At 35.7% G+C, this 12,967-nt stretch overlaps 1 protein-coding gene across 1 annotated transcript in view; it reads left to right on the forward strand.

The window, feature by feature from the left end:
* LOC104468711 (usherin-like) overlaps positions 1-12,564 on the forward strand; it is a gene marked incomplete at both ends in the record, with an annotated part of 16,169 nt that extends 3,605 nt beyond the window's left edge. Inside the window, 3 exons of the mRNA XM_010082938.1 lie at positions 815-962; positions 8,348-8,499; positions 12,402-12,564. Of these exons, the coding sequence (XP_010081240.1) occupies positions 815-962; positions 8,348-8,499; positions 12,402-12,564 (463 nt within the window). The remainder of the gene's footprint in view (positions 1-814; positions 963-8,347; positions 8,500-12,401) is intronic.
* Between the last annotated feature and the right edge of the window lie 403 nt (positions 12,565-12,967).

The raw sequence follows: 12,967 nt of genomic DNA on the forward strand, positions 1-12,967 counted from the left end.
AATTTCTAGAAAAAATCCTGCCTCTTGTCATTTATCTTAGTGCAAGTAGTTGGAAAATGAGCACACATAAGGATCATAGCTATGTGGTCTTGTTTTTGTGCATGTAAAACTTTAAAAGCCTGTTATTTGGGGTGATATGCACATCTTCTTGCACATTGTATTGTTTCATAATCAAGCAAAATGTAAAAATCATGTAATCAATCTTTTCTTCTCTGGTAACTGAAATACAAATGATTTGACTTTGTTATCCATAAACATGTAATAATAACTGCTACATATTGATTTATAATAGAGTGGATTTTCCCTATTTTAATTGCATCTGCACACCGCTCTGTGTGCTGTCATGAAGTGCCGTACTGCCTGGCATTTTTTTCTCAATGACTGTTCATCAAAATAATTTTTTAAGTGCAAGTTGGTCAGTATGTTCTCTGTCTGGAATTCGTGAAAGCTTTTTGGTCAATTCCAGAAGAGTTTTACACTGTAAATGATAAGTATTGAACTGTAATTTTCTTTAACTGCAGCTGCAAAAGCAGTGGAAATCTAGTTGTGGTTGTGACTCACAGTGAAATGCAAAATGCTGCAAGTCAAACAATGTTTTAGCTATATTATACCTAAAAACTAAATATCATGAGTAGCATATCTTGTTATTTAAGAAAAGAGGTAAACAAATCTATGCTAAGAAAAGTATCTTCTGTGAAAAGCTTAGACTTACTAAGTTTGGATATGTAAAAATTAAAAAACTTTACAACAAATCATTGCTAAAATTATTGGTATTACATTGAAATATGTTTATTTGTTTTGATTAATATTTTAGGCTTGCACTGGAGGTGGATGTTCAATAAGCGAAGCTAGCACAGCTAAAACAGATGAGAGTACACCAGAAGGTGTTCCTGCTCCAAAAGCCCAGTCATATTCATCTGACTCCTTTAACATCTCATGGACTAAGCCCGAGTATCCGAATGGTAAGTGAACTCTTTTAGCCTCAAGTTAAAAAGATGATTAGTAAAGGTAAATTAATATTCTAAATGGCAGCTTATATGTGGTGCTTAATTTTTAATGATCATTTTAGCACATAAAATACCTGAGATAGTATCATTGTCTGCAGCTAGGAGATTGTGGTTTTCAGCCTATCGCATGGTTTCAGTGGCTCAAAAGTGCTCCCTTTTGATAGTTCTTGTGTACTGCATCTCATTGTTTAATGTTTTCCAGGACAATTGAGCTGAGGAATAGGTATTCTTGGAGAATATCAGTCTGGGATGTTCATTTCACCCTCCAATAAAAAACTAATTTCTTTTACATTAATTGATATGTAATAATAATCAGATTTGTGTTCTACATTGTCATCCTGAAGATGTGCATTTCCGTGGCTGTAGAAGTTAAATAATGTACTTTCTTTTGTTTTAGAAATGTTTTCCGTGTTCAAATATCCACGTGTAGAACTTTTGGACAAATTTTACATTTCTCATGGTATTGCACAGTATCATATGGCCTTGGAATTTGCCTTGGTTTTATTATCATGCATGTAACAGTTTAAATCACAAAAGAGGAAGCTATGCAGAAATCACTGAATTTAAAGCAACATGTTTTAGAAATGTTGATATATTGATATATATCAATTATTTCTGGCAGTGGTTTCACATAAAATTATTTTTTCCTCTGAAAGTTTTTCACCGCTTTCAGTTGTGGTAGAACACATCCTCCTTGTACTACTTCACTACAAGGCACTCATACATATCTTTATAAAGATGTCTTACACATACGTATCTTTATAAACACATATCAACAGCACAGGTTAAAGACCTATAGTTTGACAAATAAATTTCCACAAGCTTCCTTTAAAACAACTAAAAGTTGGGAATACATGACTAAATTTGCATATTGTATCTTATACAGCATTTACTATGTATAGCTTGTCTCTCCTTTTAAATGCAATAAATATGTTGTTAGGAAACAACTGAGGGTGTTAGTGCATGCTCAGTATGTTTGCAGATGACACCAAGTTGGTTGGGAGTGTTGGTCTGCTCTACAGAGGGATCTGGACAGGCTGGATCAATGGGCCAAGGCAAATTGTGAGGTTCAACAAGGCCAAGTGCCAGGTCCTGCACTTGGGTACAACAACTCCATGGAATGCTACAGGCTTGGGGAAGAGTGGCTGGAAAATTGCCTGGTGGAAAAGGACCTGGGGGTCTTGGTCTGCAGGCAGCTGAGTATGAGCCTGAATGTCCTGCCTTGTATCGGAAATAGCGTGGCCAGCAGGACGAGGGAAGTGATCATCCCCCTCTACTCGGCACTGGTGAGACCACACCTTGAATACTGTGTTCAGTTTTGGGCCCCTCACCACAAGAAAGACAGCGAGGTGCTGGAGCGTATCCAAAGAATAGGAACAAAGCTGGTGCAGGGGCTAGGGCACAAGTCTTATGAGGAGCGGCTGAGGGAGCTGGAGCTGTTTAGGCTGGAGAAAAGGAGGCTGGAGAGTTTATCGCTCTCTACAACTACCTGAAAGGAGGGTGTAGCAATGTGGGTGTTGGTCTCTTCTCCCAAGTAACAAGTGATAGGACAAGAGTGAATGGCTTCAAGTTGTGCCAGTGGAGTTTTAGATTGGATATTAGGAAAAATTTCTTCACTGAAAGGGTTATCAAGAACTGGAACATGCTGCCAAGGGAGGTGGTTGAGCCACCATCCCTGGAGGTATTTAAAGCACAAGTAGATGTGGTACTTAGGGACATGGTTTAGTGGTGGACTTGGCAGTGCTAGGGTAATGGTTGGACTCGATGATCTCAAAGGTCCTTTCCAACCTAAAGGATTCTGTGAAATAGAATAGATATCTTGTTAGGAAAGCTGTGAATCTGAACTGCATGAGCAGCAGATGCGATAAGAGTCAGGGGAAGTTTGTAAAAGAAATTATATTCTTCCATCCCTTGTCCCTTCATCCCTGAAAACTAGAGGTTTCAATGGCCTCGATGGCAACACTGTTCACCTCTATATTAGGGTTTTGAACAATGCATTTGTGTAATTACCATATAGCCTACTCTGTAATCCTAAATACACCCTGTGTAAGCCTCCTGTGTGTATTTCTCCCATTTAAAACCTCATTTTCATGTATTTTCACATCTTGTCACTATTTAAAGCCCATAGAGTATTTTTCCCTTGGTACTGTTGTTATTTTTTGGTGATACGTGGATACCATGCATGTTGCTGTTAAAGGCTTCTCCTTAGGGTCAGAACTGACGGAAAGGATTCAGCCAAGTGAGCTGCTGCTGTCCTGCCTTGCAGGGGAATGCCCCACCCCCTCCCCCCCCCCCATTCCCCTCCCGGTAAGATCGGGGAAGGATAAGAAAAAAAAGTGGAACTTCGTGAGTTGAGATAACGACAGATTTTTAATAATACCACACGAGGAAAACAAAAGAAAGGAGAATATGACAATAAGGCAAGATACAGAATACAATGGAAACACTGATACAATTAAATCCTCACCACCACGAGCTCCCGGCTAGCTTCCCCTTATATCCCGGGCATGAGGTCAGTATGGTATGGAATATCCGGCTATGCCCAACTCCCAGCTTCTGTGAAGAATTAACCCTATCCCAGCTGGACCCAGGACAGTATTTCTCCCATTTAAAACCTCATTTTCTTGTATTTTCACATCTTGTCACTATTTGAAGCCCATAGAGTATTTTTCCCTTGGTACTGTTGTTATTTTTTGGTGATACGTGGATACCATGCATGTTGCTGTTAAAGGGTTTTCCTTAGGGTCAGAACTGACGGAAAGGATTCAGCCAAGTGAGCTGCTGCTGTCCTGCCTTGCAGGGGAATGCCAGAAGGGCATTAGGGAAGCAAGGACCTTGTTTTTTCACTATACTATGCTCACACTTGCACAATGATCAAGAAGGAATATGCAAATTTTGTCTCATTTCTCTTCTTTCTTCTCCCCCACATTTTTTTTTTGAATTTCAAAAAGATCATATAACTAAGAACACGTTTTCCCATTCTCCTGTTTCTTTCTTTCCAGTTTTCTATTTCCATCCTTTTCCTTCTTTCTTAAAAAAAATTAAAACAAACAAACAAACAAGAGTAAGCTCTAAAACTTTTCACTGAGCAACTGCTTAATCAGGAAAGCTTGCCTTGTTCAGTGACTTTGTATTGTTCATTCTCTTGCTCTCCTTGTCAGTATTTCAAAGTTGTGTAGGAGGCTGAAAAATACTATAGTTGAGAAAACTGAAATATGAGAAAGACCAGCAGAAGGAACTTTCCCTTAAATTTTCTTACTTCCGTCTTTTTACTTGTTTATTCTCATAGTCAGAAGTTCTAATGTAGCTTTTTTTTTTTTTTTTTTTTTTAAAGTTAGAAACTGTTTCCCACTTTCGGCTTGTTTCAAACTCTTAAGCTTCAGTCTACTAGGTGTAAGTAGTGCTTTTTGAAAGTACTGAGCTTGGGTTTATGTCATATGGAAACCTCAGAATTGCAAAGATTTGCTTATCATAAATCGTCATCTGCTTAGTACATCTCTGGGTCCATTCCTTTATCTCCCTCCTCCTTTCTTCTGATATTCTGTGTCAGAAGTTACTGTTTATTTCTATGGGCTGAGGAAGCTTATTAGCTGTTGCTGTTGTAGAATTGGTGTGTAGGCTGACTGGGGTTTGCACAGCATAGACTTTACTATGCTCTCTTTATATATATGGATTCCAGCGGCTTGCCACCATTTAGAAAAGTTACAGGGGATTAATGTGCTACCCTTGAGGGCAAAGGTAGCAAATAGGCTACTTGGCTTCTTCATAAAGAGGGCACAATGGGGGGGAGTCAAGCTTTGAGATAAGGGGCTATCTAGACATCAAAGGCTAAGGTTACCCAAACATGGATGTTGATTTTCTGGGCTCCATTTTTAGTTTAAGGCAAATTTACATTATTTTGTGAAAAAAAATTCATTTAATAGAAAATGGGGAACCATACACTTAATTCTTTGTTGAAATTTGCTTCAAAAATGTCATTTATATACCAGATGTAGAAAAAAGACACTTGGAAGATTATGCAGAATATATTTGTAATATGCACCTTTCTTTTGTCTTATTTTCAAGCCAACAATAAACTGTTTGATGGGACATTGTCCAGAGGTATCCCACTTCACAGCAGAACCCTCCTCTGTTTCTATCACATACTTGTCACATATAGTGGAATATAAGCAGTGTTGACCATTTAGTTGAAGGCAAGATATGGCTTGTGAAATTACGTGTGTCATCAGATATTTGTTCTGAGCCTTCACTGTTCTAGTGGCCTCAGTAAAGACTCATATATTCTTCAGAACATCTCCATTATACTCTTGCCATATAGTTTGAGGTCTACTGTTTTAAAAGCTATTCACATAAAAAAAGTGACCTTATCTCCTTTCACTGTTGAAAATTTTCCTTAAATGGTCACTTGTCAAAAACTTCACTTGTGTACAGGTCACAAATAAAATCAAGTATTGATCTGGACTGTATCTCCTAAGGCTATATAGAGTTTGTATGGGAAATATTAGGTATAGTAAAATCTGATTTATAAAATTATTCAGTGAACTAATCCAGTACTTGTTCCTGCAAATCCTTGTGATTGTGAAAGATGGCTTGTGTTTGTAGTCAGTGAAATTGATATAGGTGAAAGTATGTTTGCTTAAGATTTGATCTCTAGATTGTACCTTAAGAGTAAAGTGCTTGTAGCACTTTAGATTCAAAACCTCTTTTCATCTTTAATGTCTGGAATATCATTGACAGATTATATGACCTTACCCAGGAAGGGGAGAGGAGGAAGAAAAAGGGAAGAATGTGCAGCTTTCTTCAGTCTAAGCTTAATTTGCATTGTTGGATTTCTTTTCAAAAGTGAAACAAAATTGTACTATAGTCAATAGATATTTTGTCTTCAGTGAAGCCAAGATTTAATGTAGCTACCTAGGCTTAATTATGAAGAAACTGCATCTTTTCACGCTGACTATGTGTCGCTTCAAAGCCTTGTAAATCACAAAAATGTGCTTTACCCTTCAGTATTACATGGATAGCAAACTTCAGGAATATTTAGTAAGTCTTGAGAAATACATAAACTTTGGTCCAACTTCGAATTTTTTCTCACAGTGCTTTGGAAACATATACTGGTGAAATAGAGAGGCAAAGTTATTTATCCCTGGCCAGAAAGAATTATTACCTAATTTAGAGAAATGGCTTCATATCTCAAAGTCAGACTACTAGCCCTTTTGTTCTGAAATGTACTTCTTTTTCTTTCTTTTCTTTCTGTAATTTTATCCATCAGAGTCATATAAGGCAAAGGCAGAAAGAAAATGAAGAGATAAGGGATCAGCTTATTAGAGATGATTGTTCTCTGACAGTACTGGGAGGACTAACAAAAGTTTACAGTGTTGACTAGCAAGCTGCTCCTCAGAGAGTAGATGCTGCATAGTGCTGTGGTTTTAGGAACACTTTAAAATAATGTTTCAGTTAATTACTACTTAGTTACAGTGGGGATCCCATAGAGGTATATATGACACCCACATTAGTATCAAATGATCTGATTATGATTCATGCTGTTACCATAAATATCAATGATTTGGCCAATATTTTAAAGGGTTAGTACTACTAGTATAGGTAGTTAAAGTACTTCAGTGTTCTTTTTTTTCCCCCCCCAATAAAACACATCCTTAATGCCAGCGTTCACATTTTTCCTTGAGATAAATATAATTTTTATATATATATAACTTGTTTATTTAATGTGGGGCAAATATCAGCCATTAATACCCTTGCTGCACAAGCAACTAGACATAGAAACCTAAGGGATTTTTGCTTTGGGAAGCCTGTCAAATGTGTTAGGATTGATAGTGAGAGATTTACCAGGACTTCCGCCCACACATGCGTCTCTGCTGTCTGACTTGAGTTTAGCCTCTCACTTTTCTAGGAGAAGAGAATTGAGGAGTCTGTGAATCACTTCACCATACTCAGCTCTCCATTGTTTTAGCATATAAATCTTTTGACGTATAACTCTTCCAAGCTCAGCTGAAATAGCTCAGTATACACTTGTATTTACGAAGCATTTCTCCATTCAGTAGAGGGGAAAATCTTTTCTCAGTTTCAAACAGAATCTTCCTCAATGTAGTTTCAAACAATTCAGTTTTAAAGGGAGGAAAGATGAACTGAGCTATATTTTTACAATATGAAGATGCTTTCTGTAATGTGAAGATTAGAAGGCATCCTCTGAACTGAACTCACTTCTAATGAATCCTGTAGCTTTGCATTTGTTGACCTTAAGATTTCACACTTAAATAGCTTTTAAAAAAGAACAGTATTCAGAAGTGAGAAAGATGGAGGAATAGCCCTGAGAAAAAGGATTTATTTGCAAGCTCAACTTCCAAACTCTAAGAAAATCTGCAAAATTCAGTCTTTAGTTAATTAAATTCAAAACACTGTGTGTGTATAGCCTGCACAGGATTCATGCTATCCTATCATACACCTTTGGAAGAACAGAGATTTAGATTTCCTTATAAATGAGATAAGCAATCACCTGCAATTTTGGAGTTAGTATTAGCTAACTACGCCAGAAGGACCATTCTCTCCTCTGTCTAAAAGTCTTGCTAATGTTTGTTTTGAGTTTGCAAATATGTTTCTGTTCTTTAGATTGAATAGGTAAGGAATAGTTTGCTTCAGGGTTTTTCCTACAGCATACAGAGAAGGAAACAGCAGTCCATACTATTTTGTGTTTGTGTTTAGAAAGGGGGTAAAACTGTTTTCCAAAACAAAAAAAAAAACACCACCTGAATTAATGAAGTGACTGGTTTGTTGACAAAATGGAGAAAATCTGAGATAATTGTCAACAAGAATGAGCATGAATAAGGTGTTTTGTGTGACAAAATTTTTATTACTGGTTTATTGTAGTTATAGCACTGTCTTGAGCTGCTCTTCAACGTTTCAGTTATTACGTAGATCGCTATTTGCTTTCTAAGTCTAAAGCTGATAAGATGTGAGGTCGATTTGTTTATTTTCCCAGTTCTTGTTTCGATAGCCATATGCAGAGTAGGCTATGAAAAAGAATTGCCTCGGTTTTCCTGATTCTGAGGTAGATGCTAGCTGCTATTCAGAAACAAGTTTGTTAAGGGTTAGTCTTTGGAACAGTAGAATTGTTTTCAAAAGATTCAGTCCACTTGTGAGGTTTGCAACAGTTGAAGATGGGAGAGTGTGTTTCCTCGAAGTGTTGCATACACAGTCCTACACTTACCTGCTTAACTGTAAACTGTGTGAAATACTACTGCTGCCACCCTAATGTCTGTAGCATTAGTTATCTTCTAAACTCTGTAGCTCTTTAGATACTAAGCGAGTGCTATCACATTGCTTTATAGGTATTATTACTAGCTATGGATTGTATATGGATGGTGTTCTGATGCAAAATTCATCACAGCGAAGTTGTTATACTTACGGACTTGCTCCTTGGAGTTTGCATTCCTTCAGAGTCCAGGCATGTACTGCAAAAGGTTGTGCTCTGGGTCCACTGGTGAGTACCTTAATTTGCATTCTGGGAGTGTAATAAATGTCAGATGGCAGTGAATATCAGCATAAATGGTGATGATTCACTCTGGTCAGTACTAACCCATCTGGCAAAATGTGACATTTAAAAAAAAATCCTGTTTAAAAGCTGCTAAAGATTTGATAGGTCATTGTTAGGCACTGTTCCAAAGTGGAACATAGGTACAGTGAAGAAAGGCAAAATTTGAGGCTGAAACACACATTATTGAAATTAGAGTTAATATGTTTGAAAGGTGCAGATGTGCTTAAACCAGATTTATAAGGACGTATATAAAGAAAGAGTTACTGTTCCAGTAATGAGCAAATTTCTAGCTGCCTGACTGAAAGGACTGAAGTTAATTTGAGAATTACAGAAGTGGGAACAGGAGCAAGGAAAATATGGTGATTCATAAATATCTTTTGAATGCAAGTATGTGATCAAAATATTATACTGGACATATTTTAACAGTCTTGTACAACACCCTATTTTTTCAGGATTTGAGAATACAGGAATATTAAATTCGACATGTGAAAAACAAGCCTTCTGAGTCTTTATTGTGTTAAAGGTTTTTAGATATATAGCTGAACTGATAAATCCAGTATGATTTCATGGTACAGTAGCTGATGAATAACTGGAATAACTGTGCTTGGTTTTGTTTTCAGGAATAACTGAGAAAAAAACCTGGGTTAATTCTGAGATTTTATTTTTTGTTTAATTCATCTTTATGTGTGCACTTTTAATTTTGCTAACAAGAAAAGGAAGAAGAAAAAAAGAAGGTTTGGGAGTTTTTCTTGCTGATTTGTTTATTATTCCATCATAATTTATAATATCACTATATTGTGCTATGGAAAGAACTTCCAGGATTTATTTTTAGGATATAATTTGTTAGTCACATTTCTAATATTCTTTCCAAGATTGCTTTCCTTCAAATGCTGGTAACATCGCCTATCTGTAGAAGACAACTAGACTTTATACCTGTTAAACATTTTATAGCTTGCTCTACTTTGAAGGATATTTACTCTTAAAAGCTTGAATGGCTTTTTGCCAGTTTTACATTTTTTACAACTCTACATACACCCCAAAAGCAAAACTAATTTTAAGGTATTTGATGTGCAATAACCTGGTCCATTGTGTTAGGAGTGATGTTTAAGACAAGTTGTTACCAGACTTTGCATGCAGATGAAGTATGTTTTCAGTACTTCTGTCCTCTCAAATAGGCATCAAAAGGACAGGACAGTAGCAGTAGTTAAGGTTTTAAAAAATAGTTTTAATAGCCTTTTCTCACATCTCCACTGAACTGCAGACCTATAAATTGACTTTTTGAAACAATTCAAAGTAGGGGTCCCTATAGCTGATAATCATCTGCACCCCATGATCAGTACAGAAACTGTTTTCCAAAGCCGCTGATCCATCTCTAATCACAGGAATTGAAGTACATCTTTATTTAGGCTCACCTAAGTGCTGCCAGGAGGTTAAAGCACTGCATCTTCATTTGACTTTTTGAAAGATTTTTATATCAATTACAGAATAAATTCAACCCTATTAAAAAAAAAAAAAAAAAAGAAAAAAAGGATAAGCCAAATGTTTTGCCTCTTCCCTAAACAGTATGGGAAACATCTACCAGCAGTACTGATACGCTTCCAGCTATTTTTGTTGCTGATCTTGTGCTTAATGTGCCCTAATCGATGAACGAATGCTCTGTGACTATCCTAAATACAGGATTTCTCCAGTGTATGTTTCTGAAGGTGGCTCTGAAGATCTAAATCAGTTATGAGAGCATTAGCAGTTACTGTGTTTCAATAACTGTTTTATTTGGGTTAGAGAGGGGTTTTTAAACTTTTTTCTCAGTGGCTATGATTTATTTTAAAGTGAAATGTAAATTGGTAATGTGTAAATTAAAAATTGCTAATTTTAATCTCTTTCTGGTAAAGCCAAAATATTGTTTTTCTATCTGTTCTAATTAGGTTTTTTTGCTCAAAAAAATAAATACGGATTATTGAGAGTGAGTGTAACCTCTAGATTTTTTAGAGGAATTCAGGAGATCTGAAATTCTGCTGGTTTTGAAATGTGTTAGCTCTTTTAAATATCTTGTATATAAATGGAAATGGTCAACACTGAATATTTGTCATCTCAACCCACTGCTATTAAACTTAAATTTCAGGGCTCTAGCTTATGTGTATGCTAGTATTTTTTTTTTAAACTTAGGTGGATGACAGTGTTTTCCCAATATTATTATTATTATTCCTATCCTACAGTTTAGTGTTACTTATAGGATAGCAGAGTATTTTTGTTAAGTTATTAATAAACATGTCTGAAAATGTCACAAAATTGTGCATAATGTTTAGAAAAAGAAATATTAAACAGGTCTTCTGTTCCATGTGTTTATATACAGAATGTACAATTTTACACAAAGTATTATTTTCAAAGTACACTGCATAGGTGTAGCTGTAGAGGATGCTACACGACCCGAAACAGTGTTTCACTATTTTTTATACTGAAAAGAATAGCAAGTCATACAGTATTGCAAAGCCTTTTCTTTAAGAATTTTCTGAGAAACAGTCACAGGCTAGAGACACAATACAGCTTTTGCAGCTGTTTAGGATGTGGTACAGATTGCTACAGATTCATCCTGTTTTAAGAATATCTTAATCCTCTACAGTAGAAAAAATAGTTGGTGTTCATTTTTTCGTGATTCTGATGTAGTGAGATTGGAGCACAACTTTACAGGAAATTATTTTTCTTTAGAAAGAACAGTTTAGTCAAATTCTTCCAGAAGGATGTTTTTGACTGAAATATCCAAATAATCAGTGTGGCACTGGTCCAGTAAATCTGTGAAGCATTTGTTTATCTTTAAGCATGTATTTTATCCTGTTGATTTTACTGTAACTGCTCAGCTATTTTAAATATAATAGAGTGCATGAATATAGAAACACATGCAGAGATATTGATGTACATCAAAGATATAACCTGGCATTTGTAAACAATAAGCTTTTCAAATTTTACATGCTAAAAAGTAAAGCATTAATGTTTCAAGGACAGAGAAAGCGTGTTTGGTTATTTTGATGACGAAGCAGGTAGGGCAGAATAAAAATAGCATTTATTAGTACTCCCATGAACTTGCAGCTGAGAGGCACTTAGAAAGGTGTGAAACCATCTTATAATACCTTAGAAAACACCAAATAAATAATGTATGAGAAACAAACTTGTTGCTATAAATAACGTAATAACAAATAATTTTCTTCCATAGCACTGAATGTTTACTACAAGATGTGACATTTAAATAATAAATTTCTATAATATCAAATGAGTATTTATTTATATAAAAAAATCTTTCATATGCATTACATTTTATAGCTCTTTTATCATATTTTGTTTTCCCTTGAAGATCTACTTTTTATTGCAACTTATATTTTTCATGTGAAATTAAAAGTTAATTCAGGGAGCAACCAATATTCCACAAAGGATATTTTTTCTCTATCAAATATCTGTAGCAATTTATTACAATATTTAAATGCATGTTCCTTACAGGTATCTTTTGAAATGGGGAGACTCAAAACCAGGTGATCTCCTGCTTCATCCCCTAACGCTAAGCTGAGATCATTCATCTACATGAGATCCAACAGTGTTTTCAAGAAATGAATCTCTCATTCTTTTCCAGTATTTATATCTTGTTCCTTACAGGGGTGTGTGTATAAAGTATGTTAGTTGCTGGACAGCTTCAGACAAATGTAGATAAAAGGAAAGTAAAATGCTTAAAAATTAGGACACCTACAGCGTTAGTTACCTTTTTTCCCCTGAAGGAATAACATTTCTTAAAATTTTGCATTTCTCATTCTTTGTCTGTTTGTAAACCACAGCAACAAACCTCTGTCTCATGTTTGAATTTACAGGTAGAATCTCGGACCATGGAAGCTTCCCCTGAAGGAACAGTTGATGTATTTGCTACTGTTGATGGGTCCAAAGAAGTTCAATTAAAATGGCTTGCCCCAAATAAACCTAATGGAAAACTGGCCTACACAGTCCTTGTCACTGGTCTCTTCTACGCTGATCAAGGTATTTTTTTTCCTTTTTAATAAGTCTAATGATAGCATTGGTGTTCCATTTCAATTTAAAAAAAAAAATTCCCTTAGCACTAGATTTTTCTACTTTTTTGCCACTACATTGATTATTTTAGGATTATCAATTTTATTCTTTAAGAACTGCTGCTTTGATTTATGGCGCTTTACATTTTTAGAAACACATAAATTAGCAAATAAAGATAAGCCCTCTGTACTCATTTAGTCTCTAGATATACGCATGGAGTCTTATCTCAACCTTCACTCAGATAAGGAAGCTATACTCAGAAAAGTTCGGTTGGTTTGCTTATATAAATGGGAGCCATTCATGAGAGTTGTTCATAATATGGTTGATCGTGTGTATATTTGAAATTTATATAAGCTGCCGTATAGAAGTAAGG

This window comes from Pterocles gutturalis, unplaced genomic scaffold (genome assembly GCF_000699245.1).
Source record: "Pterocles gutturalis isolate BGI_N339 unplaced genomic scaffold, ASM69924v1 scaffold6930, whole genome shotgun sequence".
NCBI classification, from domain to species: Eukaryota; Metazoa; Chordata; class Aves; order Pterocliformes; family Pteroclidae; genus Pterocles; species Pterocles gutturalis.